Source organism: Dicentrarchus labrax, unplaced genomic scaffold, assembly GCF_905237075.1.
Source record: "Dicentrarchus labrax unplaced genomic scaffold, dlabrax2021, whole genome shotgun sequence".
In the NCBI taxonomy this organism is placed as follows: Eukaryota; Metazoa; Chordata; class Actinopteri; family Moronidae; genus Dicentrarchus; species Dicentrarchus labrax.
Window position 1 is genome coordinate 20,346,217 of NW_026136721.1, and position 18,904 is coordinate 20,365,120.

Below are 18,904 nucleotides of genomic sequence, written 5' to 3' on the forward strand. Positions count from 1 at the left end.
GAGTAAACTAGATAATCCTCTGCCACATTCTTTGATAAAATGAATAAGGAATAGATGTACCAACGTTGGGTTATATCTATTATTAGCTCAATAGCAAACACCCACTGTGGCGACCAAAGGGTGCTGCTAAATTATAGAGGGATCAGCTTGATGAGCAGTTTATAAACTGTATTTCACTTGATTTAATAGGAGGCTTTTATATTGAGAGAGAGAGAGAGAGAGAGGAGGAGAGAGGGGGGGGGGGGGGGGGGGGGGGGGGGGAGGCTTGTTTGTTGAAGAGTAAAATGGGTTTTCTAGAATCAAGGCGATATCTTGATCATATCTTCTTTCACACTGCATTTTAAAATATAGATTTCACTGCAGGCTCTCTGTTTGGTGACAGGTTTTATCTACTAGTGAATTAATTTTTTTGAGCAATGCTGCCCTCTTGTGTCATAGTATTTTCTGTTCTCATATCATTTACATGCTTCTTGTATCCAATCTAAACTTACTACATATACCCTGTCAGAACAGGAGAAAATGAAAGTTGATCATGGGTATCAAATGATAAAGAAGGTGGTATGGCAACAAAAAGTTTACAATGTTCCTTTTCATTAATTAAAAATACAACTAACATGAGAACCTTCAGTGTCTCAAAGTCCTCTAGAGCTAATCCAAATCCAAACAAATCTAATTTCCTTAATTAGTTAACTGAAAAGCAAGTAACAGAATAAAATTAAAAGAATAAAAATTCCATCACACCAGATGTAACAGACATTTATTGTAAACTTTTGGAAAGACAGGGAGGAGTAAATACATCAAACTGAGTCTTGTGGCAAGCAGTTGGTATTGCATGAAATTGAACATCTGGGGCCACGCTATTGCGTTTTTCGTGATCAGGAGAGCTGACAAACTTCACTATGACTCAAGACTCAACTAACTACTTCTGTCAATAAACTTTACTTCGTCCCTGGATGATTGGGGGAGCTGGAGAGCAATGTGGAGAAGTTGGCTTCGTAATTATTTTGTACAGTATGTCTTTAAACACTGGAATGTGGTCGGAAATTCTGAAGCATGCAAACACCAAATGTACAGTGGTTGTAAAGTGTAAGTTTTCAATATCTTAGCGCATACGCGCGCGCGCACACACGCACACACACGCACACACACACACACACACAAGCTGAGAAAGTGACCAACGTGGGAAGACATGAGAGAGAGCAGCAAATCCTTCCATACATCTACTGATCAAACATGACCTGTGCAGATGTACTAACATAAAAAAGTGTGCGCCGAAGCATTTGGCCTTGAAAGGCAAACCAATATCTGTCAGTGTGAATAATCAATGCTAATGGTTGTGCAAGTTTGTGACCAGGCGGTTAAACTAAGACCTTTACATACATACATAGTGTTTTGAGTGCGAGTCACACATGGTCTTTTTCACAGACAAACAAATGTACAGCCTACTATAGTATATACACTATTTACATATTGTTCAGTCTAATGAAAGCATGAATGCTATTGTATACCTCACATACCACAATCGCTATCACAACTGAGACCAAGTTGTTCATTTCAATCAGCAAGCAACCCAAAAAATATCTATATATGTATTTCACTCGTTATTCACCACAGTTCATCAGCAGCTTACCCTCACTTTCAATATAAATATAGATATATTACTTTTTAAATACTTGCAGACAAACAGAATAAGCAAATTAGTGTTTCTGGTACAAAATTAAATATTTTTTTGTCTCTTCTATTCCCAAGAAGATAAATTTACAATGGAATGAAAATGAATGCTTGCTAAGATACATTTTCACACTTTTTTTCTAATTTTTTTCAATTTGGACTGAAATTACAAAACCATGACAGATTTTTTATATATTCTTTCAGTTACTAAATGCAAGTAGGCCTAACGTTGTACCATGGGTGTAAAGAATGTTGGGCCCAGGTGCCCGAGGATCACCGTGGTTTGAGCAGCACTCTGTACATGGCAAAGCCCAAAACCGCAAACACTGTGGCCCCGACACTCGCTCTCAGCCAGAAGGTCGAGCTCTTCAGGTCTGCTTGGCTCACATGTCTGTTAAAGAGAAGCAGGCCAAAGAGATAAATACGGAGGACAGTAAAGAGTGAGACAGAGATTTTCTACATCATAAATTACAAGATAAGATACACTGAAACTATAATCAAACTATTTCTCCTAAATCTCTCAAGTTTGAAACAAACATGAGGAATGGAAGTCTCAGTAGTGAGAGGTGTTGCTAAGAAGGATGATGTGAAAATAAATAACACGAACATACAGAAAATGATGCATGAACTGATGACAGAGCAGGAATGGGGCCTTGAAATAAGGAGATGCTGAAGCAAAAGCCAGTCAAACAGATGCATGATAATAGTTGTGACATGAGACAAGACCAGAAATTAGCTATGACATCTCGGGTAGCTGAGACGGCTGCGGCACACTGACATGAGCAAATATGAAAACAACAAGGTAGTTGACACCGACTGAATGACAATGAGATCAAAAAAGAAGCAAACGCTTTCAATAAATCAAACTCAGGAGGACTCTGACAGCATGAAACAATGAGAAAGAAGAAATGTGTTTTGAAATTACAATGCAGATACGAGAGCGACGTCCCTCTGATATAAATTCACAAAATCTTTAACATTTCTTCTAATCTTTTATATTCATATCCTATTAAAAAATCTAAGACAGTTTGTCTCTCTTCTATTCTATTTAGTGACAAATTGAAGCCTATAAATAAAACTTTACTTTGCAGGTGTAGAAATGGAATATGATGAAATAAATGGGACAAGCTTGGGGGTGATGATGGTGATATATTTGAGAGGTAATCAGAGATAAAGAGAGGGTTGTAAAAAAAAAAGGTTTAAAAAAAAGACCTTCTGAGTACAACAGCGTAGAGTTTGGCCCTGACCGTCTGCAGCAGCTCAGAGTTGAGGAAGTTCTGACACAAGCAGAAGGTGCACCGATTACAAGTGCACATGCAGCGCAACCGGGCGTGGCTGAGGAGAGATAGGGGGAAGACAAACACCAATGTACAGTTTACATATAACAAACAGAAGAGGAAGAAAGTTAAGAGTTAAAAGATGCCACCACCATGAATTTAGAAGTTTGTGGCTCATCAGCTGGAAGTCACAATCATTGAAACACTGACACGGCTGTTTAAAAACGATTTTTCTTTACTTCATAACATTATAAAACCAAATTATATTCTGAATCTTATAACAGGAATTGAATCGGCTGTGGATTAAATAAGGGCGGGTCTGCTGTGTGTAACTATGTGACCGTGTGATGTGCAGAGAGGCACTGTGTGTTGACAGTGCACTGCAAGCTGACTGACTGCAGAGTGTGAGCCTCTGGGAGAGATCAACATTACTGCTCGCCAAGGAACTCCGATAACCACAATGCAAAACACTGTGGCATCAGACTGAGTGCAACATGTCCAGAGGGCAGTGAAGTGCATTAATGTGGGGTGAAGTACATCATGTCTGATACTGACACTTGCAGAGAGGAGAAACATTCCCACAGGGAGCAGGTCACTGAGGCATGGAGTAAAAGGAACAGAAATTACACACAGCACAGCTTTGTGTTTAAACTGAAAACTAAAAGATAAAGTGGACTGCAAAAGGGGGAAAAAACTATTATCCATCCCGTTTGTTTCAGACAGATTAATTTCTGCAGTTAGGTCCTAATTGACAGGTAATCCTCACAGTGTACGGGAAATACAAATTTAAAAACTTTAGATTCAAAAAACAACTCTGTCTATATAACAGCAGCAAACAAGCTCTCAGTGACTGAGCTACTCCATCACCTCAGGCCATAAGAAGAAAAATAATTTGTTCAGATGATCCATAGCTGAGGAAGACTAGTCAGCCAGCACAATTCTCTATAAACCCAGGGGGCTGTATAAACATAACAAAGCTATAGATTGTGTTAAAAACATCTCAGAGCGCCAACAATCACATGGGTAATTATAAACCACAGACATTGCGTAGTCTTTGGAAGGAAAAGATATCAGATTTTAGTTGCATTACCAAACTGCCTTTCCCCCTTTTTACACTATTGGGAGCAAAAGTTAAAAATCTCCTTCTGGTGACAATTTGTACTAACCTTCATATCCTAACCTCATAGTTAATTTGATTGGTAGGTTTACAGCAAATAAAAGTGACAATAAAAGCATGTTAGCTTTAATCACTCAAGTTGACTGATTATTAGGTTCACCTAGCTAAAACAGTTTTGCAATAAAACCTGCCTTCACGGAGGGTTTAAACTGTTGATTTATGTCAATGAGGATAGGCTAAATGACAGAAACACATAATGCAATTCAGTTCAACAGCACCACAAACTACATCCTCCAAAATGAGCAGAAAGTTGAATCAACACCTCTCTGAAACACTTCCAACAAAGTCCTGCCTCGACTTTGGAGCATTTTAAACCAGAAGGTTGTGACTCGTGTGTGCAAACAGATAAGAAATAGTATAATATGGTTAACATTTGAATGTTACATATGAGACTTCAGTTATAGTTACCAAACGGTAAAACTACAGTTGACGTTTACTTTCCTAAATAAACAAACAATGCCCTTGCTTAAAACAAGTGAAGCAGAGCTAAGTGTGAATTCTATCAATTTAAGCGCCAAATACAAATTACTGGCATCAATGTAAACTGCAAGTTTTTTGTGATAAAAGTTCTCAAAATGAGAAAACTCCTACCTTCAACTGAGGCAACAATCAAGATCAAGTGTCTCTATACTTACGGGTACATGGCCATAGTGGTAAGCTTGGTGTAGATGTCTCTGTTCGGTCCTGCTGCAGTGTTACAGGTGAATGACTGGGGAGGTGGCATCTTGTGCCTCCTACAGAACTCCAGAGGACTGCAGCCATACATCTGTTTGATCTCTGGCAGGTCTGATTTCGCTGCTATCATCATACATGGAGTCTTGCTGTCCATGAAGTATTGCTAAGGAGGGAAAATGAGGATGATGAATGACTGATGGTAAAGATGTTTTCCAAGGTAAGCATTTGTCTTTTGATATGATGTGAGCTATACGCACACACAGTTTTACCTTGAAAACTTTGGCGCAGTATTCAAAGGAGTAAGGGTTGCTGACATCATAGACCAGGCAGACTATGTCACAGGCCAGATCGGCATCAGACAGGTAGTCAAAGTCGGGGAACACTTCATGAAGCTGAGAGGAAAGAGGAGGTTCATTGAAAAAGCTTAACAATAAAATAGAGAAAAGCCCTTCTAATATGAAATGCACTAAACTCTTTATGCTTAGAAAATATTAGGTTATCCAAGTACCACCTTCATGACTAAGATAATAACGTCATAATATTGTACATTATAATACTAAGTTAAACTGAGAGTTAGAAGAATTAGTCCCATGTTAAGAATGTTCTCTGTATCACTGTTGCCAGCTGCAGTGGTCTGGTTCACTACAGCCATTTTCTGGCATTAATGGGTAGTGAAAACAACTACTTGGAGAATCCATCTTGGCTTTTTTCTTTCCACTTCTGGGTGCATCACTGTGGCTTGGTCAGCAATCACAGCTGATGGTGCATATTGCTTTACCAAAATGGACACTGGATATAGATTACGTCTAAAATAAAGAGTCTTCTGTTGAGGATGTTTAATGGCTGCTGTTTTACTAATGTTGCAGCACCATGAGCCACAGTGGCAATAAAGATTGAACCGTACTGGAGCATCATCACAGCATTTGTACTCTAGCTGTCTGTGAGAAACAGTGTTTCATTGTGGACGCCAGCACAGAGGCAGTGCTTGTGTGTGAAACTGTCTTCAAAAGACAAACAACAAGCGGAAAAACTTGAAAAAGCACCACTGACTTGTTGCAGTGAGTGCTTGAGTAAAGTAGCTATCAACTAGCCATGTTTTCAGTTATGTATTGTAGCAGCACATGCAAAGCCTATTGTGCTTGCAAGTAAGCGTTGCAATGCTAATGCTTTTGTCAAGCAAGTAGAAATGCTTGCTTGACAAAAGCATTGGGTGAACATGATAAGAAGATTACATAAACACCCAGGTAAGCACAGCCAACCTCAGGCTGGGCTAGCCTTGATGGTTCACAGTTGACAGCCTCACATACAATGTATAGTGGTACGTGTAGCAATGAATTATGTGTTCTATATGAGAATAAGATATATTATTAAACATAATATAGTATTAGTGAATTTGTCCTCTGTTATTAAGATAATTGTTTTTAAATCACTGGAAAAGCTGTATTAAGACACAGTCATAATTGCAAAATAAGAGGCATTCTTGATACTCACAAGAAGGTATTTCTCCTGGCCGTAAACATAGGTTGTGCTGATGGCATAGTATGATCTGTGTTCCTCTCTAATGTTCTTTTGGCGCTTAAAGGAGAGAAGAGAAGAGAAGAAAAGAAAAGAGAAGAAACATCATGTAAAAGCAGATCATGAATGAAATATCTGACCTGGAATGTTTCAGAATACTTTTCATATATATTGTGTTTTCTTTTAGCAGTGTCTGTGGGGGTGTGTGTGGCTGGTGAAAAAGTAAAACTAACACTGTTTAATTTTACTCTGGCACACTGAAATACCTGTGAGAGCAAGTATGCATTCAAATGTTTATTTCCATTTACCATGAGGTTACTACCCAGGAAGGCTTGGAGGAAGCCGCTCTTGCCGCTGCCAATATCTCCAAAGACATTACAGCGGAAGACGCTGCGCTGGGTCTGCTTCTTCTGCAGGTCAATCTTCTTATCTCTGGTCACTGCAAGGGGGTGGGGGGGTGGGACGGACGGACCACACACAGCCATCAGAGGATCAGTTTGAGACTGCTGCTCTGTCAGCAACAACAAGATTCAGATTGAACTGGTATGACACTGTTGATTCACTGATGTGATTACTGATGGCACGACTGTAAAATCAAAGACAAATAAAGCAAATTCCCCCAACAAGACAATGAGATTATGACTGAATACTCCTCAAGACTTTACCATTACAATCTATGAATGTAAATGTAAACAGATTTCTTATATATAGCTACCGCTTATATTGCATATAAATATAAATATGGCAACATGTGATATTGCTATTATTCACCTGTAATTCCTGCTGCGTGGGACTCCTGCTCAGCAACTATTGAGTAACCAAGGTAACCCAAATACTCCAGGCATCGTTGGACATCCAGATAAGTTGTTAACCTGAACAAATGTCAGTTGAAGGAAAAACAAGGTTAATGGGTCCCCCTCCATTACTGTTCTTAAAATTAAATGAATTTGTGGTTTGGAGTCAAAATGTAATGTAATGTAAGTTTGATACCCAATAGCCTAAATGCTGTTATAAGTTTGCAGTTGTTGAGAAATGACAATTGTGAACAGCTTTTCTGATACCACCACCAGAGGACACCAATATCAGAAATGTTCAAATTGTACAAATAGTTGCAGTGTTCCCTCTATGTTGATGTTCGGACGGGCCCGCCCCCACTGCTAAAAAAAATCCTAGAGGAAACACTGAGTTGCTTTAACTTAAAGTGATACTCCACCCTAAACTGATTTCTATGACTACCATATATTGTGATAAAACACATCAAAACACAGAGTCTGACAGCAGCTGCTCATTAGCTCTGACTACCAGCGCGCTGTTCCTGCTCCACTGCTGTGGTCTGCCAATCACTCTGGTTGGTGTCGAGGCTACGCCCCCTAAAGTAACTGTCGTTTGCAGGTCTCTGATGCATTTTTTAAATTTGTGAGTGGGGAGGAAACTGGCAGAATTGAAGGGTGTAGTTACACTTTAATTATTGGCCACTTACGTCCACTGGGAGAGATATCCCTGGTAGGTGATCCATCCCTGGTCATTAGTGCAAACTGTGTTATTAACATCTGGACCCCAGGGCATGTATGGGAAAACATCAAACAGGTCCCCCAGCTCCTCTGGTGACAAGGCACAGTCACGGTCCTGATAAGACATAGAGAATGGTCACTGTTCAGGATGGTGAGCTATGCCAAACAGGTGCTCAGGGCAGGAAATATTTCAGATAGGATTTAAAAGATGAATGTAACCTGAAAGAATTGTACTTGCTCAGTTGATTTTCAGAGAATAATTCACTTAGTTTGCTGCCTGTCATTTCTACCTGAGAAAACAAACATGACTGAAGCACACATTCACAGTTGCACACTAATCACTATGACAAAAAGCAGATCTTGGCTCTAGCAGCCGCTTTCACTCTTTGACTTTCATTCTAACCTTGCAGCTAATTCTCCTGTCAATCCCTCCTCAGCGACAAGAAGTTAAATCACGCCTCAGCAGGTGGTCAGCATTGGCTGTGGCAGTGTATTTTGGTTTTGCGCTCCGTACTGAGCAGCTTCTTGTAAGTGCCTCTCCAGGGCAGAGGCTTAAGTAAATACAGAACCAGGTGGACAGGATTGTACCTTGTCATGTTTGTCAAAGACGCTCTGGAGGAAGAGGTAGGCATTGTGGTTGAGCTCTGTGGTGCAGCCTGGAGGAACTTTCAACCTAGAGAGAGTTAAATATTGCAAAGTAGTCAACTAGCCCGGTCAGAACAGAAGATAAACACCACTACAAAGATTAAATAAAAGGATAAATATTAACTCTACCATTTAATCCTTAATTAATGAGGTAGAGCTGCATGTGCACAGGATGGAGTTTAAAAAAAGGAAGACTGAGACTCACGGAGGGAAGAGGTAGTCCTGATTTAACTCCAGGTCGTCGTCGTATCCAAACCTCCTCAGCACGGTCCATGTTGTTTCATGGCGACCTCGCTGGATGAACAGGGTGTGGAGGAACAGGAAGCCTGGAGAAGAATATCCCAGAAATACCAAACAAAACAGTCAGGAACAGTGTGACAAGAGATTTGTATGTACATAAACACAAGAAAGAGGCCCGTCCATCCACTCCTACCTTTGAGAGTGAGTCCATTATCGCACACTCCGTCGCTCAGATTCTTCCTCACCACATTTTTTACATCTTCCAACGCCTGAGGCTCTAGTGGGGTGTTGAAGCACGTCCGCTGTGAGCCGTCAAACAAAAACATCTTTATTGTCAAAACTAGCAACAACAAACAAAGTCCCATGCAAATTGTGTTTTTGGTTAAACCCACTGTCAGTTACGACAGTCATCAGTTTACCTGGAAGAAGTTGAGCTCATTATCGTTGAGAATCCCATCGTTGTCTAAGTCAGACACTTTGAAGATTCGAGTCAGGGCTTTTACACAAAGTGGCTTCATCTGGGAACCGAAGAGGCAAATCATAAGTTACTTCAACACAGCGATTTTTTAATTCAAAAGTAACATAACATACAATTAATACGATACAATTTCTTGGACATAAACTAAAACATTCACTGCATTACATAACTCTCTCAAATACAGATTCACGGATGTTCAAATACAGGCCTTTATGTAAAACAAGCTGCTGTTGTTGTTGATCACAACAACAATGGTGCAGAATTCACACAGTATAGTTGGTCTCTTACATCTTTCTTCTCTGGACAGTAGAGGGGGCCTGTCGGGTGCAGAACAGCCTTTTGGGCGTAGTAGAACAGCTCTGAGATATTCTTCAGGTTCTTCGCTGAACACTATAAACAACGAGAAGAGGAAGTTTGGTTGTACATATGTATATACCGTTTTCCAACACTGCAGTGTGGGCTCTGTAACACCCCTATATATTGCCCTGTAGGATGTAAAAACCTAATGTCTTCACAGTGTGGCTAGTTGACACGTACAAGTATAAGCAGTGACACTGAGATGCCAACAGTGACCTGGCAAGGTATGGTGATCCCTGTTTACTTACTTGTGTGTGTGTGTGTGTGTGTGTGTGTGTGTTTGTGTGTGTATATGTCCTTATATACTGTGTGTGTGTGTGTGTGTGTGTGTGTGTGTGTGTGTGTGTGTGTGTGATGTAAGTAAGCCAGACAGGGTATTAACACACAGGATCTGTCTGAGCGACTTGCCTGGTCTAATTAACACGTCTGAAAAAAAAAAAAAAAAAAAAACACAGGTCCTGCCCTGTTGGGATATAGTAGTCTGTGTTAAAGGTAACACAAAAGGAGGACACCAGGTTAATGTAAACAAACTAAGACAACAATCAATGTAGTTGACAAGATGATCTATGAGCTGCAGACTTCCACAGTTGTGGCAGTTTTAAAATCACATTACTAACAAATTGACGAGTTCAGTTGGTTCAAACATCAGTCAGTTTTGTTGAGAATCATAAATGTATAAATGTAAGAGCAAAGGTTGAAAAGGACGTTACTTCTAGATGTCAATGTAAATTACAAGAAATGATGGGAGATCAAATATATATATATATATATATATATATATATATATATAAATAATTTGGATATTTTCTATTATGCAGACATTCAGTTACTATACTGTCATCATCATGTGAAATCCATTTAACTCTTATTAAGTGAGATTTTAATATTTTTACATCAACTTAAGTGTGTTCAGTGGACTCCTAAATGACTCGTAAATGCACTTCCAATAAACTGTCTGAATGTCAACCTAAAAACAAAGCTGTTCCTCTTGGCTGCTAAAAAGGTGATAGTTTACACCAGTTATTGTTGAACTGCTGTCACATTTCTTTCCCTCTATCTGTTCTGTTTAATGAGCAGACGACAGAAGAAGATACTGATTTCCATTCGTGTTTATGTCCCTTTTGAACTCGTCTACTGGGCGAAAGATGTCTGTCCGTTGTTTGTATCAATAACATTGCTACTGATATCAAGCAAATCAACAGAGTAGTCACCCTCTCACCTCAACACAAGTCTCTATCTCACTGTACTGGTTCATAATGGGCAGTATGGTCTCCATGCTGCTGTGTTCCACCAGGTCCGACTTGTTTCCCACCAGGATCAGAGGAACCCTGGACACACACAAACAGCCTTGTATTAACACTAATAAATGACAGGTGTAACTCCAGGACATACATTTTATGCAGAAGAGTACTTTTCTTTATATGTATTTTAGTATTTTCCCCTCACAGAGAAGCAGTGACACATTTTAAAGTGAAATATTTTACAACACAAATGGAATACGGGTGAATATACTCCAGGGAAACAATGGTGAGACATTTTCCACCTTGTGACTATAGGTCATCACTTCAGACAAAAAGTCCATGTCTGGCCTCTCTCTTGCTACAGAACATGGTCTTTTGCAGACTTTCTGCTGGGTTGACCGCACTCTGACACATTCATAGACAAATGGAGAGACCTGCATCCTCTTCGCCCCATATTTCATCATCCAAAACTGAGCTGACAAAGAAAACTCTGGACTATTTTTATACAAGTTCACACCTGCTGTCCTTGTCTGTGTTCTCAGTGATGAGAGGGATCCAGTGGCTGGTCACCTATGGAAAACAAAAGGTAGAAAAGATAAAAAACATAAAAGATTATCACTATTTAGCAAGATGACACCTCATTTAGTGCCACGCTGACGGACTCACAAGCTATACAGTTTAACTGCTATACAAACAAAATTATGTAAATGCAAGCGGCAGAGGTAACTCACCTTCTCTATGGACTTCTTGTTGTTGACAGAGTAGACAATGCAAATCACATTTGCCTATGAGAGAGACCGACACAGATGTACATTAGGCGTTTACCTGAACTCAGCACTTCTAACAGATCGGCATAATGAAAAGCAGAGAAGCTTAATGCACACACTGACCTTGGAGATCTCCTGAAACAGCTGCTCATCTGTCTGCTCTGCTTCTGCAGGAGAAACACAGGTGTACTACAGTTAAAAGCAGGGATGGTGCTCTCCTTTTTTGGTCATTTGTCAGTCACTGCAGAGTCAAACAAAGACACAGACATGAGCTTAAAGTACCTGAATAGTCCACAATATGTGTGGGGACTCTCTCCGGAGTGACATCTGCAGGTATGGTGATTTCCTCAGCTCGGTAGGGAACCTAGGAAGAACACAACTTGTTCTCAACCAGTTATAGTGTTTCAATGATACAGTCAAACCAATCATATTACGATCCACAAAGGCAAGCATCATCAAGACTTTCAACACCTGACATAATAATTATTCATCCATACCACATCAGGGAACTCCTCGCTGACTAGAGACATGATGAGAGACGTCTTCCCCACTTTGGCTGTCGAAGGGAGGAAGAGACGAGAGGAGTGAGAGTTCGGTACAAATGAGACCGATTCTTCAGTAGATCTCAACATACACTCATTACAGTTCATATGAATATTTTAGCTGTGGGGACATTATTTATTAATTTAACACAACAGGCCAAGTTTTTAATGGGTGTGTGAGATCTATAAATTGCAGCTTTTAGCCAGGCTCTGTTTTAAAATTACCGGCCTTCTCCACTTTATATATTACCACTAAGCCAGAGTCCCTTAATAAACTACAAATTTTACTAGTACATGCAAACAACATAATTTCAAAAAGCAGCTGGGCTTCTTGCAGAGAAGTACCCACAGTGCAAAGAAGGTAGATGCTGGAAAATAAAATCCTTCAGAGGAACTGGAGTTTACTTCCCTAAATTATATGATATTCCAGGAATTAAACAACCATTAGACAAACTGTGATAGTTGGATGTAAACAGCTTTCTGCTCAGTTGTAAAATAATATCCATTCCTTGGCTTTGCTGTTGTAATGAGTATCTCTGCAGACTGAAGTGATTTCAATGTTTTGTTAGGGAAAACTTGAGACCTAAATATAGTAATAATATCTAGTCTGCAACATACAATGAACTCCCTGACTTGTTAGTTGTATAATGGGAAAAGAAAATGTCTACCTACTGTTTTTAAAAAAGCTACAGCAAAATGATTTCCTGGCCTAGACAGTTACAGACAGACACTTTAAAACCTCCACTGGTTAAACATTCACAATATCAGTTCACTTAAACAAAAAAGGGACCGAAGCTGAAATGAACACCATCATCATGAGACACTGGTCTCGGTCTGTCAGCATCACATGCCCCTAGCTGGTAGCATCAGTGCACAGTGAGCACTTACAGGCTGACGCTGCAGACGCACCGCAGGTTAAATGACAGCTTTACTTACGCTCTCCCACTAATAATATCCTCACGTCCTTGCGCATCCTCTCCGGCGTCGACAAACTTGGTAAACTGGTACGTGTGAAACATTTATGCTCACTGTCTGGGTGGAGGTTTGCAGCCAGCCAGCTCTCCTCGGGGCCTGGCTCGCTTGCTAACGGCTACGTTCGCATTTCAGCTCCGGTTGACGCTGGTTCAGAACCGACGGTTGACCGTTAGGTTGTCTGTACAAACCGCTGGTTGTCCGGGATACCGACGAGGTGGTGGTTGTTTTTCTGTTTTTTTTGTTTGTTTTATTAGTCCACCTGCCAGGCTCCGTCAGTCACACAGTGCCACTGCTGCTGTGCGTTCATCCACCTCATCTACACACAAACTTGACAGCGGTAAGGCAGCGTTAGCGGGCGCTAGCAAGCGTGTTTTCCGCCACGCCCCTCAGATTCAGCTGAATGTGCGGGCCAGCAAAGATCGCATATTGTGGTAAGAGATTCACGTAAATAAATGTTGGCCCATGTAGCCTAGTGTTGGTCCCACAACTGAGGGCGTTTGCAGTCTTTTAAAGTAAGGAATGTAATTTTAAAATTGTGACTTAATACAGACCGAAATCCTAATATTTGTTTAGATTTGGCCTCGTTGGTTGATTAGCACGATGGCATTTTTGTTATCGGGAAAACGGCGCAGAGTGAGACGTCTTTTATTTTTCGCCAGCCCGACAGCCGCTGTCAACCAGAGCCATTGAGATATAACCATTGACAGTATATCATATCATCGTTATTTTATCTTAATGGTTCTAATATCAACACCCAATACAAGCAAGACAAACAGTTGTGGACGACGTTTTTAGATATTTTTCTTAAAAGTAGCAATATCACTCTGTAAAAACACTATATTACACTTAAAAGCTCTGCATTCAAAGTATTCAACAGTATTAGCAAAGAAAAGTACTTAAAATATCCAAAAGTACTCATTAGGCATTAATGCTATGTATCATATACTAATAGGGCCCCCAGATGTATTATTAACTACTGTAGTAACTACAGGGGTCAGATAAATGTAGTATAAGTAGCTTCAAATGGAAATACCAAAGTAAAGTACAAGTACATAAAAAAAAAAAGATCCCCTCCAGACATTTTTAAGACACATACGAATAGTCTACTTGAAACAATAATGTCTTTCTGATATATATTTTTCTTTTGCAAAATAGTATAATTTATGCATTAAAACACTTAAAAAGGCATATCCTCCTTTTAAAAATAAAAAATCCAAAACCTATGAATATGAACATTTTGTTAATTTTCACCACTGAAGAAAACTAATAGCAGCAATGAGAAGTTCATATTGTATATATTAAGCAACATCTATTTATTTATATAAATGTACCATGTAAATACAATATAAATGGAAATGATGAAGGCTTTAAAAGAGGCCCCTCTACTGGACATGGCCTCAGGATTTAGTATTGTGCAGGTTTTGCCTCAAGGCCCTTATCTTTTCAGTTTACAGTGTGTTTGTGTCCACAAACTAATTGCTACATTGTGAACCTTCTTCATGTCCCCTGTGGGTCTGGGGGCCCCGTGGCAGTTGTTCACTTGGCCTTGTCAGTAATCCAACCATGCCCATCACAATAACCTGACCAAGACATTGAAGGCGTCCAGATAAAGGGCACCTCTGCAATGCCTAAATAATCTGTGCTACATCAGTATACTGTACCTCTATTACTAGAAAAGCAGAAATCAATTGTGTATTAAGTTTATTAAAATTATGAAGAGTGTTAAGTTTCAGAGAACAATATAGAGAGTTAAAATGAGTGTGAGAAAGAAAAAAATCTTTTCAAAATGTGCAAATTGAGTTAAACATACAACAAGAAATACAAAAAAAAAAATCCACTAAACAAACTACAAAAGTAAAAATACTACCAAAAGCTAAAATTGTACAACTTACTCCTTATTTGTAATAAATACAACATTTGGTTCCAGTTCATTCATGTTATTCATGTCCAGTGTATAAACATATTACAATACATATAATACATTGCAAAGACTTATTTTATGTGGTGACACTGTGGCAACAACGAGGCAATGAATTCAGGAGATACTGCTTCTGATGTGTATAGATCTCATAAAGCAGCAACATCTCAGCTGTGACAGCCACTTCTCTAATGTGGCACATTGTAACCACAGACACTGTAGTCAGTGCAGAGTGTTAGAATTGATCATTTGTCAGAAGTGTCAAGCAGTCCTGCCAGTAAAACAGATTTTTTTTTTTGTGCATATTTCTTTACATCCTGACTGACAGGTTCAGGAAAGTAAAACTTTCTGTCTGTTAGGCCCTAAAAGTATACCTATCGTATCCTGTACTCCTGCAAGCCAGCAGGTGGAGATGTTTCAGTCATTTCCCCCTTCTCAAGTTGGCTTCATCTGCAGTATATCAAAGAGAAAAAGAGTTAGGAGTGTGAGTTCACATATGGCTTAGCTATCTGCTACACACAGGTGGGACATCAGCTGCACTGTATGAGGTGTATTAACAGTATCTTACTAGCGTAGTCCTCTGGGGTCATGGGTTGAGAGATGACCTTTCTGAAGGCCTCCAGCCACTCTCTCTGCTCCTGCTCCTGCTCACACATAAACACAAACTGCCTGCCTGGAGTCTGCAGCGTGATGCCATAGTGCCACCGGCCTACCCTCGTGCCCCGGCCGCTGCTCTCTACTCTGTAGCTGTGGCTCTCTGTGCCGATGAAGACGGCGCCCAGCTCTGTGGCATCCTAACAGTGGAAACAAGCAGCACAGGGGTACAATTTGTTTGAATGGATTTTATTTCTTATAAATAAGTGTGAGAATTATCACTTAATATCTGAGTAACTTTTCTTTCCTTATTTATTTGTATTTTATTTAACAAGGTAAGTCATTAAGAACCAATTCTTTACGTCTTGGTATTAAATAAAATTATTACATTATTATTATTCCACACACTGTGGATACTGTGACATTATCTGTTAATTACCAGTGGAGTTTTAAAATATAGAAGCTTTCTGTTTTTTGAGCACAGTATGAACCACCTCTTCTTGAATGGCTCCCGTTGCTGAAAACACACACAAAAAAGAGAAAAAGAGAACGAAAGGATCAAATTAACTTGTAAGATATAACAAGGTGAATAAATCCAATTGATTTTTGTAATAAATTCCGATATGTGACTGACCGTTGGACCAGTTTTCTCCATGTACCCCTCCTTTAGGCAATGTGTTGCTATCAGAGGTATTAACTGTGCAAAAAAACACGTTGCAACAAGTTGCTGTTTAATTAACTCTTAAACAATCTATCTGAGCTCAATCTTTAAGATATTTTTCTCACGTCATTATCTCGAAGGGTGGGGTGTTTCCTCTGGAGGTATGCCAGCCGTGTGGCCCGAATAGCATTGAACAAGGATACAATTATCTATAAGGCATCAGATATAAGAGAGCATATTAAAGCCACTTGAATTGAACTGACTCTACATGCACTGATTGTGTGTCCGTGCTGCAGGGTTTGTATGCTGCATTTGCCAAGTCAAAACATTTATCTGTCAAAAGTGAAAATAAAATAGCTCACCTGTCCATCCTCATGATAAACAAACAGATTCCTCATACGCTCGTCGTGCAGATAGGAGATCTGCAGACCGTGAGCATGATTGATCTTCTCTGGCTGGAAAACTGCATTCAGATCCTTCATGGAGATGACAGCTTTGGGAACCTTGGACTTGTTTTTAATGGGAGGGTTGAGGAAGGATTTCAGAAGATTAGAAAGTAGTATGCTCATAAAACAGCGCAAACTAAAAGATGATATGGCAAAAGAACTACTCACATCCTCTTTAATGAAGTATCTGAGGGTGAAGTCTTTCCGGGAGAGAAGGAAGATCCGCTTAAGAAACTGCTTGTTATCTTTGCCCTTCTTCCACAGTGTTGACTCAATCAGGTCTGTGGTTGATACGTCAAATAAAAAGAAAATAAGAGATGAGAAGAGCAACTGAACTGTACCTTATGCAGAGAACCAAACTCAGAATTATGAATATTTTTAAGTTAGTATAATCACAGGATAATCACCTGAGCTATAAGCGTGCTGAGAATAGTTGTTTTCTCCTGTGAATTCTCTTCTTTCATACTTTGCACGGATCCATTGATCCTTAAGAACACTGAAAGCAAAGAAAAACACTCATTACTCATTACCATTTTAATTTAATTTACCGTTTAAGTAAATACCAGCTACTGAAATGGTGTAGGCCTGTCAGTGATGAATGAGTCTAATTCATGCTGTCTGTAGCTCCACCTCTGTTCCCAAATCCTAGTGTTAGTTCCTCTTTCTCTCCACTCGCATTCACTAAATAGACTATTTGTTGATTCTTCACTTTTCACTTCCACTTTGCTAATGAGGTCAATGGATGGCGACTGTGTGTTGAGGGTCACTCACATGCAGTCTCTTTGTTGCGGCCGGTAGTAGAAGGCAGGGACACACTTCTCGTAAACGGCTTTGGCATAAGAATTTCCCCTCTCCCTCATGAACTGAAAAGCACAGGGTGGGCACAAGTTATAACACAACAATTCATATTCAGTCAATATCTGTCCCAGTATTGACTAGACTGTACAAATCATCAGTGTATAAAATGTACATTGAATAAATAATAAATACGTTATTAGCTATCCATAGACAAAGGAAGGAAACTACAAGCCTTTACCTCTACTAGTGAATCTTCCCAGCGATCCAGACGTATGGACTTCACTTTGCTGACAGCTGGCAAATTACGATGCATTCCTGAGCAGTTCAGGCACACAAAGATACCAAGAGTGTAGGAGGCCCAGTCAGGCTCTGTTAGCAAAAAAACATATCACAAAGTTTACACTATAAGAAGGAACTAAATACAGTACAAACTCTAGCTGTGTGAGCAGTAAAACTACAAACCACAATACAATAAAGTAAGTGACAATATCAGTGTATTTTGTACACAAATGAGCACTGAAAGTGAGTGGATAAACTGAACGGTGAATTTAATGTAAGTATTTAATTTCCTGTTGGTTTTTTGCTCTCACACAAACACTATTAACCGTCCTTGTCAGTAAGGGCGACAGACTGTTATAGGAGGAACACTGAGGTCATACCACATAATACACAGCAGCCACCACTTCCCCTTATGAAAGTTCATTATAAAATGTTACTCGGCTATAAAATATGACTTTCGAGATTGTTCTGTTAACAAACATCACGTTGCTTGATGGCGCAGGTTGCACAGGTTTTCCTTTCTGTAAACTTCATTAAAGAAAACCTCTTCATTAACGCAGAAATCAGGTAGAAACAACAATACGTGTTGAGGAAACACGTATTGTTGGAAACCAGTCAAACAGTGTTGATATCATATCAAAATACATATATTGTGGTCATGAATCTTTGTCATTGTACTCACCAGGAGCACCACAGTCGGCACACAAGTTGTTACCTGGCTGTCGTGCCAAATCGAGCAGTATTTTGTTATTTCTTTCCAGACTGGCCATAGGTGAAGATAGTTTACTCCTGTCAGACTGACAGTCGAGTCCCATCAAAAGAGCCACTAGGTATTAACTCCATATTGATTCTACCCATTGCATGGTACGGAGCTATTCTGCTCTGTAGCAGGTGAAAATCACAATTCCTTCTCATTGGCCAGTGGCCCAGCATTTCCTCTTACCAGCCCAGCATCATGAAGTTTATTGTTCTGCACACAAACGCAGAGGTCCAGAAATAGGAGGGAAAGGAAGTGAAACAGACGTCATGGTGAAACAGGGTGATGGACTTGTATGTAGCTCATAGAGAGCTGTGACTGCTGTGGGTAAAAGATTATCATGTTCGGAGAAGTACGCTGTAAATATGTGAAATAAAGTT

The 18,904-nt window shown here is 39.7% G+C and overlaps 2 protein-coding genes across 4 annotated transcripts; both read right to left on the reverse strand.

The window, feature by feature from the left end:
- Nucleotides 1–740: 740 nt before the first annotated feature.
- rhot1b (ras homolog family member T1) lies at nt 741–13,449 on the reverse strand. Of its 2 annotated transcripts, XM_051385305.1 has the most exons (20): nt 13,033–13,449; nt 12,052–12,110; nt 11,837–11,918; nt 11,678–11,721; nt 11,519–11,572; nt 11,305–11,357; nt 10,766–10,874; nt 9,478–9,579; nt 9,131–9,229; nt 8,905–9,013; nt 8,677–8,797; nt 8,415–8,499; nt 7,796–7,941; nt 7,087–7,187; nt 6,624–6,754; nt 6,292–6,375; nt 5,070–5,192; nt 4,761–4,963; nt 2,884–3,006; nt 741–2,062 (listed from the first exon to the last, which is right to left on the reverse strand). In XM_051385305.1, exons 1-20 carry the CDS (start codon nt 13,067–13,069, stop codon nt 1,945–1,947), a joined length of 1,983 nt encoding a protein of 660 aa, XP_051241265.1. In that variant the 5' UTR covers nt 13,070–13,449; the 3' UTR covers nt 741–1,944. The 2 variants fall into 2 exon arrangements, with proteins under 2 accessions (XP_051241265.1, XP_051241266.1); XM_051385306.1 differs by lacking the exon at nt 2,884–3,006.
- Nucleotides 13,450–14,755: 1,306 nt separating this feature from the next.
- On the reverse strand, nt 14,756–18,744 carry LOC127355087 (arf-GAP with dual PH domain-containing protein 2-like). 2 transcript variants are annotated; one of them, XM_051385564.1, is made up of 11 exons: nt 18,483–18,744; nt 17,727–17,857; nt 17,462–17,553; nt 17,098–17,186; nt 16,859–16,971; nt 16,607–16,753; nt 16,370–16,453; nt 16,218–16,280; nt 16,023–16,100; nt 15,558–15,783; nt 14,756–15,439 (listed from the first exon to the last, which is right to left on the reverse strand). In XM_051385564.1, the coding sequence occupies exons 1-11, from the start codon at nt 18,580–18,582 to the stop codon at nt 15,411–15,413; spliced, it is 1,152 nt and encodes a 383-aa protein (XP_051241524.1). In that variant the 5' UTR covers nt 18,583–18,744; the 3' UTR covers nt 14,756–15,410. The 2 variants fall into 2 exon arrangements, with proteins under 2 accessions (XP_051241524.1, XP_051241523.1); XM_051385563.1 differs by having other exon boundaries at nt 18,450–18,741.
- Between the last annotated feature and the right edge of the window lie 160 nt (nt 18,745–18,904).

Excerpts from the sequence above, each read along its gene's own strand:
- LOC127355087 (XM_051385563.1), bottom strand. The coding sequence starts at position 18,582 with ATGGGACTCGACTGTCAGTCTGACAGGAGTAAACTATCTTCACCTATG. Across the intron at positions 16,454-16,606 it reads TTTATCATGAGGATGGACAG|ATAATTGTATCCTTGTTCAA; the intron begins GTGAGCTATTTT and ends GATGCCTTATAG. Across the intron at positions 15,784-16,022 it reads TATATTTTAAAACTCCACTG|GATGCCACAGAGCTGGGCGC; the intron begins GTAATTAACAGA and ends TTCCACTGTTAG.
- rhot1b (XM_051385305.1), bottom strand. The coding sequence starts at position 13,069 with ATGCGCAAGGACGTGAGGATATTATTAGTGGGAGAGC. Across the intron at positions 11,919-12,051 it reads GCGAGGAGTTCCCTGATGTG|GTTCCCTACCGAGCTGAGGA; the intron begins GTATGGATGAAT and ends TGTTCTTCCTAG. Across the intron at positions 6,755-7,086 it reads CCACGCAGCAGGAATTACAG|TGACCAGAGATAAGAAGATT; the intron begins GTGAATAATAGC and ends ACCCCCTTGCAG.